Source organism: Ctenocephalides felis, unplaced genomic scaffold (assembly GCF_003426905.1).
Source record: "Ctenocephalides felis isolate EL2017-DRISC unplaced genomic scaffold, ASM342690v1 CF-g0.4_SCAFFOLD_01886, whole genome shotgun sequence".
Lineage (NCBI taxonomy): Eukaryota > Metazoa > Arthropoda > Insecta > Siphonaptera > Pulicidae > Ctenocephalides > Ctenocephalides felis.
In genome coordinates, this window is record NW_020538040.1 from 52,366,177 (window position 1) to 52,384,720 (window position 18,544).

The 18,544-nt window shown below is 29.1% G+C and overlaps 1 protein-coding gene across 1 annotated transcript; it reads left to right on the forward strand.

Moving 5' to 3' along the window:
• Positions 1–15,472: 15,472 nt before the first annotated feature.
• On the forward strand, positions 15,473–17,880 carry LOC113375080. The gene is made up of 4 exons (XM_026615028.1): positions 15,473–15,506; positions 16,316–16,456; positions 17,138–17,369; positions 17,664–17,880. Exons 1-4 carry the CDS (start codon positions 15,473–15,475, stop codon positions 17,878–17,880), a joined length of 624 nt encoding a protein of 207 aa, XP_026470813.1.
• The last annotated feature ends 664 nt before the right edge of the window (positions 17,881–18,544 follow it).

Consider the following 18,544-nt stretch of genomic DNA (forward strand, 5'->3'; position numbering starts at 1 on the left):
TAATCATTGCACTTCCAAAAACAAAGTTTGACTTTTGTGTTGGACTGGTGTTGCCAGATGCGAATGAAATAAAATTAGGATTAAAAACCAAGAAACAAATTTGTACATTTGTACATTTGTAGTACATTTTATATTTATACTATGAAATGAATATTTAAATAAAATGTATTAGAAACGTTTACTGCGCCGATTTTATATATGCATATTAAAATTTAAAGAATAAGCAAATTAATACCAATCACCAAACAAGCGTGTCGTGCAATGTGGCGGGCTTTTGAACTTTTTTGAATAAATTGGAATAAAAATCGAATGGATTTTCAAAACGATATAGTAACTAGTGGTACGGGTACGGAACTTCCCGTACCGTAACGAAATGTCCGAGGAATATTAAATGTTTTCAAATACATTATTATAAATAAATACTGTAACATTGCCTCATATTTAGAAGAATGATATAAACTGAATTGCAAAGTTAAAATTATTTATTTTAAGTATATAAGTGAGCTTTAGAACTTTAGCAAGAATTAGAATTAAAATTAAAATTTGAATTATTTCCGACATACAGAAAAAAAAACTCCCAAAAGCAATTGTCAACACAAGCAGAAAGTGTTTTTGTTAGTTCTCTCAAAAACTGCCATTTTTTGTACATTTAATTCCGTACCTTTCTGCTTGTTCGATTCGATTTCTATTTACTGCACTCTTTGCTCCGTATCTCCGAAACGGCTGGACCTGCCTTTGCCAAAAACTAATCAGCTCTTTTCCCTATCAATAGGAATCGATTTTTTTTTTGAACCATTCAAATCGGTTGATCCGTGCGCCCTAAAACGTGACTGGAAATTTGTATCCATACATACATACATACACACACACACACACACACACATCCATTTTTTCTGAAGTATGCCAAAATGTTCAGAAACCTTCAAAACGTCGAGAAATGTAAAAAATTTCAATTCCGATTTTCGGCCCATTACAATAACTTACCCTACGGGAAGTTAAATATTAGTTTAACAAGCTTCAATATTGCAAGAAAAATTGAAAAAACTTGTCCAAAAACAATTATAAATTTAAAATAATTAAATAAGTAAGTCTTATAAAGACGCGAGGGTTAAATCATCGTGAATTTAAAGACTTTGTGACAATTTATAGCGAGAATATGGCGATGTGCTTTTCAATACTAAAGAACATTAGCTCAACAGGGATGCAATGCTTTAAGTAGTATACGATCCAAATGGCAAACTACAATTGTTTTTGGATATGAAAGAACAATTGTAGTACTTTCATTTCATTGTCATTTCGGTAATAAAGAATAATATCTTTTGCAGCATCTTGTGTTTTACTTTTCATATTCAGAAAAAGAAAATGTGAACAAATTTTAATTGTGATTCCAAATGTTCAAAGCAAACAAAACCGTAAATGTTTTCTTCGCCATTTACCAAGCAAAATAATAAAAATTTAACAAATGTATATTTTCAGTAAACATAGAAATTTTTCATAAATCTCATATCAGCCCTAAGAAATTTTCGCTTTTGAAAAAAACACGCAAATCAAATTATGATAAAATCTTTTTTTGGAAGTACGTATGTGTGCGAACAATTAGACAGGTCTACAAAAGAAAAATTGCCGGATAATAATTAATTCAGAAAAAAATAGATTGAAGGTTGTGCAAGTTTTTAAAAGTTTTTCCATATTTTATGTTCCAATTTTGACTCTAGATTTATCTTCAGCGATTAAAGGTGTATTGGTAATCATGATATATCCAATCCAGACAACTTCTTTTTGTGTACCTATATGTTAATTTCTATCATCAAACTGAGTAAAACATATCAAAACTGCATACGCGTTGCTACTTTCCGCATTAAAAAAATTAAAATAAAAAACATAAATTTAAAAAAACGGCTGATATTGATCAGCTTATATAAAAAACAGTGCCAAATTTTTTATTAAAGTTTTCTAGTATATTAGTTTATTTATTATTTGTTTTCATTTTGTATTAAAATATTTATAAAAATCTATAATATTCACTCGTAATTATATAAAATATACACTATTTTCAATTTTGTGTTTTTGCTCTTTTATTATCGCAATTTTGTAATTTTGTTGCAATTACATTATTCCCGCGCTCAGTCAATAAATCTTAGGTTTAGTTCAGACTTTTGTGTTTATGAAAAAGCTTCAATTTTATTCGAAAAGAAAAAGCATTTTATTTTTATCATGGGTTGTACGACCGTAACATTTTTTTTGAATTTTGTTCTATATTTCATTTTTTTAATACGGAATGAAAAACTACATACAACTCCAAATTCATTGTTTTATAATAGTCATTTTAGTAATCCAATCATCTTTTATATAGCTCGGTAATCGATCGATTAACTATTATCGCCTTTTTTTGTGAACGTTTTTAACCGAAGTTCGATCAAGATTTTTCTGAGCTTATAAAAAAAGCTTAAATAAATTCTTAGATATTGGCAACGAAAAACTAACTGATATGTAGGCTATCATATTGTACAAATATTTCCCGATGTTCATAAGAAGTACATGTCTTGCAGAATTCTAGCAAAAAAATTATAAATTTAATATTAAAATCTGAAGATAAAACTTTTTTTTGAGAAAAAACTGGCATTTGTTTCGGAGTTATTCAAATCTCACTCATTTTTCTAAGTATAGCATAACAATTCAAATATGGATATTAGTATATACTAAAATATTTTAGCATTGCAATGGGTAAATTATCAATGTAATTTGTGTTAGCTGCCCCTTTCATTTATATACCACATATTTATACATTAATGATTTTCTAAAAATATTTCGCCCTTGGGCTGGACCATCCTTTTCCAAAAACTAATCACCACTTCTCCCCATCATTACGAATTGAATGTTTTTAGATAATTGAAATCGGATGCTGCGTTCTCTCATAATCTAGATTTCTATTTTCTGCACTCTTTCCTCTGTATCTCCGTGACGTCTGGTCCTGCCTTTTCCAAAAACTAATCAGCACATCTCCTTATCAATAGGAATCGAATGTTTTTGGAACCATTTAAATCGGTTGATCCGTGCGCCCTAAAACGTGAACGAAAAAATGCGGACATACAAAACACACACACACAGACACACATACATCCATTTTTTCTGAGATATGCCAAAATATTCAGAAACCTTCAAAACGTGAGGAAATGTAAAAAATTTTGAATTTCCATTTTTGGACGATTACAATAACTTACCCTACGGAAAGTTAAAAAATATAGTAATCGGTAATTAATATGGAGAACAATAGAACAAAGCACGTTTTTTGCAATTAATTCCATCAATACATCTATCTGTATTTGGATACATTTGGAAAATTGGATTGCCTGCAATATGGAAATAGCCGGCTTTTACTGCAGTCAAATAAAGTTAAATAGGGTACATATTCCAAATTAATATTTTCTTCAATACCCGAAGGAGAAGTTTATGTTTTCGCCAAAAAAATCCGATTTGCAAATTTTGGTTTTCTCAACGTATCAAGCATTCTGAACTATTTTTAAATATAAGTAAAATTTTTTGGACAAAAAACGAATTTGTTTTGAATGGACTAGAATTTAAAAGGTATATTAATATGACTTTAATAAATTGCCACTGATCTTTTTTGTGTCTGCATTGTATTTTTTTTATTATATTCACTCATTTATTCTTATTATTTTCATTTTGATTATATTGTCATATTTCTGTACATTATTTTATATATATATATATATATATATATATATATATATATATATATGATTTAGTAGTTAATTTTGATGTTGAAATATATGAGTGAGTTCTTGAGGGCGATACATCAAACAAAGAAAAGCCAAAGATTTATAAAATAATCTTTATTTCCAAACGTTTCGACATTCAATTTAATGTCATCATCAGTGGATATTACGTTGGTTGGTTACATATAGAGAAGTGTACACAGCACTAGAGATTGGCACTAACATTTATACAACTAACTTGTCAGCACTATGCATTTTTTATATAATTTTTTTGTATGATGTAAACAGAAAAATGATAGTTTTATTGAACAAAAATGTAAGTAGAATTATGTAATTTCTGCCACGACTTCTGTACTTTGCTAGTACCGAGGCATGTATCAATACATACATTTTTGTTCAATAAAACTATCATTTTTCTGTTTACATCATACAAAAAAATTATATAAAAAATGCATAGTGCTGACAAGTTAGTTGTATAAATGTTAGTGCCAATCTCTAGTGCTGTGTACACTTCTCTATATGTAACCAACCAACGTAATATCCACTGATGATGACATTAAATTGAATGTCGAAACGTTTGGAAATAAAGATTATTTTATAAATCTTTGGCTTTTCTTTGTTTGATGTATCGCCCTCAAGAACTCACTCATATATATATATATATATATATATATATATATATTCGTCATAATTTATCATGAATCTATATAAAAAATTACAGTCGAAGATTTCCTCTTAAACGTTTGTCTACTACCTGTTTACTGAGATGCGAACGCGAATGGTAATTATTTCGCCGATGCGCCACACCCATGCAAGTGTAATCGACTGAGACCATTAATAATGAAATTAATGCAAACATCGGCGTTATTGATATCATGTACGAGAACTAATAAAACTATTTAGCATTGACGTGTCAATGTGAACACGATTGGGTCGCACGGTTTGTTTTCCAACTGATAATGTGCCCTGAAAAACAACACCGTGTAAAGTTAGGTCAACACTTTGCAACAATTTATATGTGTAATATGTAGTTTGTCATTATTATACAAATGGGTAAAAATACTACAGCTTTCAATTTTATTTCAAACTTTTATTTAAAATTTGTCATACTAGGACATTCAGTAATTGTTTTGACGTTTATTATCTGGCTTCTTGAATGGATGGCAACAAGTAGTTGGCAATCAGTTGCGACTAATTTGAACTTTAACTATTTGTTGACATTTTTTTTAACTTGTTCAAATAATTAACATACTATATCTTTTTCCCCCTGGACTCTTTTTAAAAATGAGTATAGTTTAGCTGTTATGACGATCTGTCACTACCGCACCCTGGCACAACTGTACCCAGTCTCCTCTACATTCATTACTTTTTGAAATTATAATTTTATTTTAGGTGTTATTTTAATAATTATGTTCGACTTGGTAACTAATAACTAAAGAAAGGTTGATTCCAAACTGAATTATATATAAATTCTAAGCCAATAGGTGGTACGACTAAGGCGAGTAGGCGCCTTAATTGTACCGTAAGCACATTATTGAAAAACGTAAAATCTACCGATTTTAATAAGAATGAAAACCTAAACTTTTGATTATAATACAATAATATGCAAATCATTTTTATTGACTCTGTTGATTATACAATCTAGAGTTCGGCACCATGCGTGAAATATTTTTCCGCGTACTAAATATTTTAACTAAACAAATGATTTTGATTATTGCCATATTTAAGAATCGTGATTTATCTATTATGATCGTTCGGGAGTTATGAACTACTTTCTTGTGTCAATCGGTTGGTTGATTTTGCTTATCCAATATTTGTTTATAAAATTGAAAGTTCGAGCAATTTGACTTAAAGCACTCTCACAAGTCACAATTATATGGAAATCTTTCTTATAGGACTTGATCATATATACAATAAATCAATCAAATAATTAATCTCATTGAAAATATTACTTACAAATCAGTATTTGCAATGTGTAAAAAAGATATATATATATATATATATATATATATATATATATATATTTATATACGAGTATACTTCACAACTTTGAATTATTTTTTATGAACTTATAGATTGTGAATTATATGAATATTTTATTTTACGATGTACTTATGCAATTATTAGATACGGTTGTAAACAATTGGCGGCAAGATTCATATAAATCTCGGAATTGGCGAGTGGAAAGGGTTAACACGAAGAGAATCTTGCACTTGCCAGTTCAACTCTATTTGACGTTCACAAAAAATAATTCAAAGTTGTGAAGTAAAACAAAATTGGCATAGCAAACCGAAGACGTCGAAAAGTAAATAAAATGTTTGAGAAATGTAAATGCAATATTTTTTCCTTGTATATTTGTACAAAAATAATTCAGATAAAATTGATATTTATAGACCATTTTCATTGTGCCACTTATCTGTTAAATTTGAATGAAATACTTAGATATTAAATAAGTATTCATCTCATAAGTATCATTATCATGTTTAGAAATATATTATAATGTATAATTTTTCTTCTGAAGAATTCACATGGCGGTGTATCAGTCATATTGTTCTCTATGGGAAACGACGTTCAACCTCGTCAAATTATGATTCCTTGATTTAAAGCAATGGTTCTGAAGTTTTTATTGCCTTAGCTTATTATTTGTCAAGGTTTCATTTAACTTGATCAACAATTCAGCGAGAAATAACTATTATTGAGGATTATTAATCATTATTTATATGAATATTAAGCAATGCACTGTTGTCTGAAGCAATATTAATACATGTAATGAATAATCAAAACTATTTAGTTCGAATTAGGATGACCAGAGTGCTGCTTCTGACGGTACGTTTTAAAATATAGAAATTAGATTTTAAATAAAAAGTTGTTGCTGTTGTACACAGTAAAGGTAATTATTTGATTCAACATAAAAAAACTTTAACATGCCCTGATAAAACAATAACAAATCTATAACCTACGTTTCAAATTGATTGATGAAATACGATGATAGATACGATAGACGATGAAATACAAACTCACTCAGAAATGTACAAAAGTCGCCTCGAAGATTACCCAAACTCACCGGCCAAAAAACTAGGCGAACACTACATTTCACATTACATTCCTACATTAATACCTGTCAATCACAAAACCTCTGGCAATGGTTAGAAGATTTTGTAATTTGAAAGGCATTTTCGAATCCTACAATGTTACTTGTTGGTCTCTTAGAATAGATATAACAATTATTATACAATGAAAAAATACTGTTATTGTTAGTGTTTTTACGTTTATAGAAACCGCCTAATTATGCAATTATCTATACATTAATTAAATTTTGGCAATTGATTTTGTTCGTATTAACAAATTGCATGTATAAAGCCTACGAAATTATCAAGTATCTTGCTTGTAGAACAACCCACTAGACGAACAGGAACTTTAACACAAGATGCACTAAAACTGTTTATTTTTAAAGCATATTAGTAATTTGTTGTACCTAATAACATTTTTTATAAATATGAGTTATGTGCATATATAAATTCTTGTTTATAAACTTACTTTTTTGCTAATATTTATGTGCAGAAATTATTGAATTACAAGACCTTGCATACTTTTTAATGGCTAATCTGGCTAATAATTGTGCATTTCCAACCTAATAAATAGACAGTAAACAGCACTCACTTTTTGTATAAAGTAAGTACATCCGTAAGTAATACATTGTACAATGTACATTGATAATGGATAGGGCATTTAAAGTGAAAGCATTGGCCCTGGAACCATTTGGTTTGCATACAGAGGTGGCCATTTAAGCGATATCCAATTCAAAAATAGCTGGTACATATTTTCATGAACCAAAATAAACAATAATCGAAATAAAAATACATAATAATATTTTGATCAGAAACAAATGCTTCCACTTCAAATAGCTTACCATTATATCATTATACATTTTACTACTATGATCATTTTTCTTGATTTTTTAATGTTGTGCTGATATCTACAAAAGCAAAGATATCTGTGAAAAGTGTTATTTCTAACATTCCGTGGGGTGAGTTATAGTCTTTGCAAAATAATCGAAAATGATTTTTTTTTATATATCTACGTTTCAGAAGTTTCAGAACATTTTGGCATTCCTTAGAAAAAATGGATGCATGTGTACGAGCGGATACAAATTTTTATCGACGACTTCGCGAACACGGATTAACATATTTGAATAATTCAAAAAAACATTTTATTTGTATTGACGAAATGAAGAAACAGGTCAATTTTTTGTGATGGCAAGTCCAGCCGTTTCGGTGATCCAATAAAAAAAAAGTTAAAAAAAATGGCATTTGGTCAAAAATGATCCATTAGACATTTGCACATCAAATTAACAGATATTGTATTTTGTATATAGTGATTTTAATAATAAGTACCAATTTTGTTCACAATGATATGGGTTCCATACCAGTGTTTATCCGTAAGACTGCGACGCGGCGCTTGGGCGCTTGCTACGCAGCTTAAAAAAAATGTTTAAAATTTTCAAAACAATTTTGGAATATGGAAAAATCTATTTTTTTTATTCAAATAATAAGTCCACTTTAAAAAAAAATCGAAATTTTCAAAAATCTCATTTTAACAAAGTTTTTAAAAAATTTTAAAGCTTTTTTAAAAATTTTGATTTTCGGTACGGGAAGTTTCAACAATTTGTTTTAGTATTATGTAGTTACTAGTATATCCTTTTTTGACTGGAAATTAGTTTAGATAGATGGAATTTTTTATAACCGCGCGCCACGGGTTCGGAGCCGCCGTAATAAACAGATAGAGTTCGCGTGATCGGCCTCGCTGCATAATATTATTGTATTGTTAGTGGTTATCTAGCTAGGTGTAGGCAAAGCCGATGCTCAGGCTGGTTATTTAGCCGCGGTTTGCAAAACTTGCACTAGCAAATGACCAGGCACAGCGACTGTGTTAAATAACGTTAAACGTCTGCGGTTCGCATAACATTTACAAATTTTAATGATTAACGATGCTATTGATCTTATTCCATAAGCATTTGTAATAATGGTGGTGTGTGACAAGTGGGTGGCACTCAAAGTGTTTGAAGTTGTAAGTGAATTATTGTACAAATTAAGTGAATCAAGTAATTTTGAATGTGAACATTTTTTTATAATTTCATGTTAAATTTATGGAATTTGTGATTCGATTAGTTAATTGCAGTTTAACGTGTTCATTTAATTACATTTACAAAACTATAACAAATATTAGTTTTGGATTCCACTTATTAATTTATTTTAAAAACTTGTAAATAATCAACAAATTTCATATTAAATATTTTTCAATTGATTAAAGTTAAACTCCGCAACTCTACCAATGCTAAAATTATTATTTGTTTGTATTATATTCTTTGAGATATTTTAGTATTTTTAACAAATTCCTAAATTAATATAATCAATTCTAAATGCATACAATGATAGAGTAATGATAAAGGTATCAGTTACAATTTTCATAAGCTTTTCAAACGATCAAATTAATCACAACCGTAAAACTTTCGCTACATTATTCAAATCGACATTTTAAAATTGAATTTTTAAAATAAAGATTTAAAAATATATCTATATATACATAGTTCCGTTCCAAATCTTAAATGATGTGCACATTTTTTTCACAAATAAGGCCCAAAATTTGATAATATACATAAGTCAAATATTACGTTAAGGGGGTATTCTAGTGTAGAGGCATGAATTTTAGGTCATTTTTAAATCATCGTAAAAAGCAGGCAATCATTTTTTTATAATTGATTTATCAACGTTACAGTACAGTGAAAAATATAGCAGTGATTGAAGTGACGGGTTTTAAAAAGTTGACACGTGACCATGGCCACGATTGCAACCCTCCTCCTAGTAATCCGAAATGAAAAAAAAGATTATTAATCTAGAATGATGTTGCAAAGGTATACTATACTAAGATTAAGTTGAATTTTTTTTTGGTAAAGTGGCGACTGTCTGAAAAATAAAACATTTTCTTACCACTTTTTTGAGTTTCTCGAATTTTTAAAAATAGTAAAAATGGAAATTTGTAGTAGACCCAGAGAAATCGTGGACATCGTATTGAAAAAGACAGTTTTGAGAAAACCGCAAAAGGTAGGAAACAGAAGAGGATTACCATGGTCAAATAGCTGTATCTCCGAAAACAATTTAAATTTTTAAAAATACAAATATTCTTGAATAGTTAACCTTTGAAAACATAAAAAACGATTTTTTGAAATTTATACACTAGAATACTCCTTTAATAGCTACCATTAACCATCAATTTACCATCACAAATGAATAATTATTTAATTGAATTTTAACACAAAAAATATTTATAACAAACGTATTGAAATATTCAGAATCAATTGCTAGAGTTTTATAAACAAAATATTTTTAGTAACTTATTATGCTTACTTTTGAGAAACAAAACTAGAAACGTTGACATTGGTAATTTAAATAAATACCGTGTTTAACATTTATTCATGTCCTTAACTGGACAGTTGTAAATAAAATTGAGAATATTAAGAAAAAACATTTTATGCAATTAATCCGTTGGAAGTCCCTACCGATTTTAATATATATGTACTTTGCATATAGTACATAAGATCCGATGTGAATTATTCTTGAATTTTCATTTTATATCATTTTGCTTATATATTAAATCATTTTATACTAACTAATAAAAAAAATCAAAGATGGTAATATTTCCTGAGTTTTCGGTTGTATTTTATTTTTATTATAATTTTTTATTTTCAAGCAGTTTATGGGACATCTTTTTCATGAACATCGCAATAAAATAAAAACATAACCGTTAAACTTAAAATAATGAAAAATTACTATTTTCTGTTATCAAATGCTCAATTGTTATATGATTATATTATATGCGATTTATCAAAAGCTACAAAAATTTACATCAATAATAAGGATATGATTTTACTAAATGCACATTTGTTAAATATAGCTGTAAAATTGAAAAATTAAACAGTAGCATAACATTTCAAAATAATTTCGTGATAAGAGAAATTTTAGAATCCTAAAAACCTGACACGAATTCTTTAGTAAAAAAAATATATCGATCAAATATTATATTTTATTTGTAAATCCTACAAAACAAAATCATTATTCCATTCTGAGTCATGTCACGATAAACAATGAAGCAAATACCTCGATCTTAGTTTAATTATGAACGTCATAAGATACAAAGATTCATTATTCCCACGCGAGCTTTAATCAATTTGCGATGCATAATGCATATTAAGAAAAAAGATTCTTCACGCTTTCATTGAAATTCACTAATTATATCGGAATAGAAACACTATCACTCTCACATCTCACATGATCTATTCAACGCTAATTATTATTGCTCATTATCGAAATCCCAGCAGATTATAATAATAGAAGACCATGAACTGATCGGAGAAATTAATAACAGTTGAGAAATTATTCACGAAGGAATTTTTTTTTAAATGATGTGAATTATAAATAAATGAATACTTATGGTCATATTGTTACAGCAAATTTTGAAATCACTGAAATATTGTTCTTTTGTTTAATTCTAGGGACACAGAGTATTAGATACACTATTGGTGTCAACTGCTTGTTTGAAAATAAAGCTTTCGCTTTTTACTAATAACTATTCAAAAAGATTTCTAATATATATCTTACAACCAAACTTATAATATGTAATTGTACTAATTATAGAGCACATTTTAGAATAAATACGGTGTATGTTTCAAAAGCGCGTGCCATTATTCCAAACTTTAATGAATTTATAAAATTTATAAATAATGAGGCCCATAATGTTTTACAATATTCTTTTAGACCATTTACTCTATTATCATACAAAGCTTTTAAATAAAGCATCATACAAAGCATAAATCATTTAAAGCATTTACCTTATCATCATACAGATTATCAAAATCGTGCTATAAGGCAAACTGCTGAAAATTTCCATATCTTTTAAAATTTTTAAAAGCTTTAAAATTTTTTGATTATTTTGAAAAAATAGATTTTTGAAAACTTTAAAATTTTTGAAAAAAATGTTTTTTTTAATTTGATTTTTTCACAAAATTTTTGGTATTTTTTTATCCAATGCTTAGCTGTTTTAGAGACAAAATGTCAAAGCACGTAAGCGCCGCGTTGCAGTCTAATTGTTAAACATTATAAATCTTGCTATGGAACTCAGAAATGTATACAAAATGTGCTTTTGTCAAATGATCATTTTTGACCGCCAAATGACATTTTTTTACATTTTTTATCAGATCTTCGAAACCGCTGCACCTGCCTTCCTAAAAATTTAATCAATTCTTTATTTCATCAATACAAGTAAAATATTTTTTGAATTATTCACATCGGACGCTTGGGTCTCCCAAAAACGGTTGATAGGTCTGGTCTCCAAAACGTCGGCGAAAAAATGAATCGACACTTGCATACATACATACACACACACACATCCATTTTTTCTAAGGTAAGCCAAAATGTTCAGAAACTTTTGATACGTAAAGATATATAAAAATTTTCATTTTCGATTTTTTTTGCGATTACTATAACTTGCGCTACGGGAAATATTATGGAGGAAACATCCTTCCGTTCTTTACCACAAATTTAACTGCACGGTTCCCAACTGATGTCTTAAAGTGTTTTAGAATTTTCAAAATTAGACGTGGACTAAAATTTTTGTACTTTCTTGTTAATTCTAAAGAAACGCCTCGGCTGATCGTCTTGCAAAACGAATCAATACAAGCGTTTAAAGAGTTTCATCAAATCACTTTTAAATTTTTGAAATTAGTGTAACTGTATCTTGAAAAAACGTCAACGAATGGTTAAAAATATGCTCTCTATTTTTCTATGCTCTAAATTTCGATCTCAAACGATTAAAAATGACTTGAAATGTCTAGAAAATAAACTAGGATAACGTATTTTTTGGCAAAAACAGAAATTTCTCCTTGCTTAATGAACTTAGATAAATCTGGTGAGGGGGCGTTTATTAATCACGTGAGGTTTTTAGGAGGAGGGAGGTTTGGCAAAAATGACAAAATATCACGTGGGGATGAAAGCGGTATCACGTGTATTTATTTTTTACCTGAAGTTACGTCAAAAAAATTCAAAAATGTTACAATTCTTTCTCGTAACTAAAAATACACGTTATATTTAGTGAGAGAGGAAGGTAATTTCGAATATCACCACGTATCACCAAGGAAGGGAGAGGGTCCAAAAATCCTTCAAAAATCGATCACGTTATTCATGGATGCCCCGCTGCATTAAATGCTAATAACTATTACATGTAAGGAAGCGCTTATTTTGCGGTCACCAAACTATGTCTATTTATATTAATAAATGAAGCTAAAGCTAGAAATTAAAATTAAAATTTTATAAACATTTTCTTTGTGTTAATGGTTTCTTGTCATTCTGCATCAATAAGTATTCGAAAACCTCACTCGTGATAGTTTAAGTTAAATGATATTGAAGCACATGCTTTAGAAAATAGAACGTAAAAATTGACTTTTACGTCAATATCTATCTATAGATATTACATCGTTCAAAATGGAACTTTGTCTATTAATAAATCATTATATGGTATGTGTCTATCAATATATATATATATATATATATATATATATATATATATATATATATATATATATATATACGAGGTCTGTTCAAAAAGTACCCGGAATTTTCGTTTTTTCAAAAAAATATTTATTTATTCGTCTACATTAATGTGGTCCCCTTCAAAGTAGTCCCCCCCAGATATAATACACTTATGCCAGCGTTTTTTCCAATTTTCGAAGCACCCTTGATATTCACTTTTTGATATGTCCTTGAGCACTCTCAGCGATTTTCTTCAATCGAGGAAAACCGCCGTCCTTTCATGGGTCTCTTCAACTTTGGGAATAGGAAAAAGTCACACGGAGCCATATCTGGTGAATTTTTGCACTTTGCAACACTTTATTTCATTTTTTACGCAAAATTTAATACAAATTCTTTGACTTTTCAATTCTTCCATTGTAAAAATCGCCGAGCTCAGAAAAACACGTCGAACCTTAGCGACTACCACAGACAAAGTAAACAGTGAATATAGCTGAAAATTTCATCATACTTTAGGGGCATGTATACCAACACAATAAAAAAAAAAATTTGACAATCAGACACTCCAGACCCGCGAAATTTAATTATTAGTAATTCCGGGTACTTTTTGAACACACCTCGTATATATATTAGGATTTTTGCAGTTATTATAGTAAAACGATGTTTATTATTATAACTTTAAAATAATACTTGCGACAGCGGACAGCTCTTAATATTAATGGGTAATACATTGAATTCATCGCTTTATTACGTGACATTATTAAACAGAACTGCAAAGTTAGTTATTATCTTCATTTGAAAACAAAGTTTGATTCATAAAATATAAATCAACAAATATATAAGTGATGTTTTTGTTTATTGGTTTCGGTACATATAATATGATTTACTGTACTCAAGAAGCAATAGAGATGGATGACTTGAACAAGAAGAGCGATTGTTTAAAACAATTGGGCATCATTGTTATTGATTAAACATTTGAACAGACTATTACCTTATTCTATGAATTTGATATAAGACGTTTTGATAACGATTTCATATTATAAATTTTTATATATATATATATATATATATATATATATATATATATATATATATATATATATATTTATTATCTTCGAAGTAATCCAATGAATTTTGAATTATCGTCAGTTTAGAGTAGACAAAATTAAAGATGTTATTTTTTGAACGAGTTCTAATATTCTTTAACTATAATGCTAAAAAAAATCCCCAATATTATTCTGCTACATTTGTAATAATTTTTTGCTAACGAACAAACTGAAAATATAGTGTTTTAAAGAAACAATCTGTACTTGTTAAGTACGGAAAACTAACAAAAAAAAACTCTCTCACAAAAACAAAAAATTGTGTTTTAGAGAAACAATCTATACTTGTTTACTATGGCTAACTAACATTTCAATTATCTCACAAGGACACAAATTTTAGAAAATACAAAAATTGCTCTTGTTTGGTTCGATGTACAATTTTTCTATTTGCTACCAAGGTGTAATTTTAATTTCTTTCGTCTGGATAATTTTGCACTTTTAAACTTTTATGGAAAGCTATTTATATCTTTTTTTAAAACTATAATAAAAATAAATCACAATTAAATAAAAATTGAGTTAATACATTATATTGTTTCAAATCATCTTGGCATATCTTAGAAAAAATGTATGGGTGTGTGTATATATGTGTGCATACAGTTTTTGCCCACATTTTTCACGAGAATCGGTTCGTATTGACGATTAGTCATTTCGGAGATAGGGAGCAAAATATACAAAAAAATAGCACTAATTAAGGAAACGGATTATCTAATTAGAAAAAAACATTATGCTTGTGAGAGTGTGAAAATATGATTAGTTTTTGGGGGACGCTAAAAAAATTATTTCCAATTTTTTTTGTAATATATAAAATTATTTGGATTTCAATTCTAATTCAGGCTAAAAACATTAAAATTCCTCGACTATTTCATTACAGTACTGGAAGTTCCAGCAACTTGCCTTTAGACGCGATTCCATACACCACTAGTCACAGTTTAATTTTACAGTTACTTTGCGGTGCTTGCGTGGCGACCAAACGAGTAACAGACGATGAGGCTTCAAGAGGTTTTCTCCTGCGCCAAAAATTATCACGAGAATGGTCCCTGCTGAATAATATAACATGGAGCCAAGCAGGATCATCTCTGGCCGACGCAGTATATGGAGGATATGTCATTATCACCGCGGGACTACTTTTCGGAAGAATATTTTCCGGTAGTAGCGCTTCGAGAGCGGGCAGTGTTGCGGAAAAGTTTTTGTTAGGAATCGGCGCCGTGTTATTTATTATATTAGGTGATTAAATTAAAAACAAACTCGTTTTTAATGAAAGCATGAATGCATTACTTTTCGGTATTGTAATTTTATAATTTACCGTAAGCAAATACTCCTAAATATTTATAATTGATGCCAAAAATTATTTTCATAGTAATAGTTGGTGCGTGGCAGTGTTAATCTTTTTGATTTGATTCGGTTTTTCATTAGAAATGATATTAATAAATGGTACACAAATTATTTTTAAACTTTTTTGGAAGTCAGCATCAATATTTAAATATCATAGAGATTAAATTATAGCTGTTTTTTCGAAAAATTGAGAAGGTTTATTAAATTTTTCAACAACTAAAAAAATAATCGAAAATTTTCTTCAGTTCATAGCAAACTGCCTATGATTCAATATGAGTTGCAAGCCTGGACGCACGAACAAATTATTTCATTAATTATGCGTTAAATAAATAATACTTGAAAAATAGATCCCTAACTTTTGCGTTATTTTATTTCACCTTTTTTTCAACAAGCTATGAGTTTTTTTGTGAAACATTTAGCTTGTATTTTTGTGATAAAAACAATATGAGTGCATTTGCAATATTATATGTGCCAAATTGGCAAAGCCAAAACTTTATTTAAGAGACTATGCTGTTACATTATATTTTATTATCTTTTATGGGTTTATTTATTTTTATGGTTCTAGGTGCTTTAGAATTGGCTTCGCTCGACTCAATACCAGAAAATCTTTTAGACAACGCAGCAATTTTAGGATGTTTATCATTATTAGTTGCTGCATTATTTATCGTAGACGCTGCACGGAAAAGTTCCGGACTCAAAGTATCAGGTAATAATTCTAACCAATAGTGTTTTCTTTTCTCGACTTTGTATACAGATTGAATCATTTCCACAAAATTTAAGCAAACACAAATCAGCAAAGTAATTTTGCCACATTGTAGAAAGACAAACAAGTTTATGCAGTTGAATTTGTTTCTTTTTTCAGACAGAGTAAATTATGAATGTAATTTATAATAATAGAACAATTAGACAGATCTGCAAAAAAGTTGGCTGTGCTGGGTGTGCGACATGTTATCCAACGTAACCACGGGTTTAAAGCCAAAATAAGATATATAAAAAAATATTTTCTGGTTCTTTTATCTATAAATGATCTATGCAATGGATTTCTGCAAAGCATTTGTCATCTCTGTTAAGTATCGAACATATTTTCTTTACTTTATTAAATTATCAAGAGGTAATGGGGAGTAAATATGTTTGCAAATTACTGAGGGTATTTAGAGATTTTGTACTTGTTTTTTTCACTTTTCTCCGTTTTGTTTTTGCAGTTAGACCCCCAATTTTGACTTTAGATTAGTGGTAAACAGTAAAAATACATTGGAAAACAAATGTCGCACACCCACAACAGACAATTTTTTGTGGACCTGTGTAATTATTTGTATATTAGGTTTTATAAGCAAAGATGATCGTAAGCTTATAATTATTTTTATTAAATCAATGTAATATCCGCAAGGTTCACAGACAGAACCCGCGAGCGGATACGCTAGATTCGACGACGTCACGGACGGTGTGGCTCAATTTACGAAATTTGGTTCCATTAGAGATGAGTCAATGCAAGAAAAGGAGAAAACAAATTTACAACGGGAATACCAAGAGCAACAACTAGAAACCCAACAACAGCAGCACCCATCGCAATACCAGCCCCACATGGTTGCTGTTCTGCCGAGAGAACCAGCCCCGCAAAGGTCAGAACTCTAAGAGTTCATCTATTTTTTTGACTATTCTTACTTTTTATCCAATATTTCTCTTTTATTCTCGGATAATTATAAATCAAATCAAACTTGCTGCGATGGTAACTAAAAAACAGCATCAACATTACTTATATTGAAAGATCACTTTATCAATTCATAAATGATAATTATCTGAACAATATTACATATGAACAAAAACAGCAATCTATGGAATATTTTTTTATCTAATTTGTAATCTATGTATTAATTTTCTAATTTATTACTTTTGATTTTCTTTTATTTAAATAGGTTAGAACAAGTAACCAGCGTCATTTTACCAACTAAACAGAGCCCCGTCTTCTCTCGAGTGACTTCTGGAGACAGGGCTGTAATCACCAGACAGGGAGACTGTCATGAATCAGAAATAACTCCAACCAGCCCCGGATTTGTCCAACAAGCTGCTAGACAATGGGAACGAGCGGCAAAGACCAAAAGCAAAATGCCAGGAACAATCACGCAATGCTGATAAAAACTTCGAGAAAAAATCCAGTCTCATACATATCGAATCCAAAGACTATTAAGGGTATATTGTCAATGAAGATTGAAGCAAATATAGTAAGAAACAATAATTATAGTGAGTTCTCTAGATAAAATGTTTCTTAATAATTCTTTTTTAATAATTTATATAAATCTAATAAAACGTAACAAAGAATCTAGATTTAAATGATGTTTTATATTATGAAGAAGTGAATAAGATAAAATTGTACATTTTTGAGTATTTAGATATTTAGAAAAAAATAATAAAAATAGAATAAAAAATAATTGTAATGTAATACGTATGAATTCGCCAGTTCATGGAGTTTTTTGACAATGTAAATAATATACATTTCAAAATCGATAATTTGATATGATAGATCGTACTTGGCGACTCGAACCATATTCATATAATATACCATCATAGAAACTTCGCTAAACAAGCACCTCTCATAACAAGTCATTCTCAGAATATGCAAAAAGGTTTCTTAGCACTTTATATACGTGCATTATATACAATTTGTATAATATTTTTATTGTACTTATTATTACTTATCACCAAAAAATTAACCCTATTAATTATTAACCGTCTAAAATACTTATATTAAAATAATAACTGAGTTGGCCCAATCAATCTGTACAAGTATCCATAAACA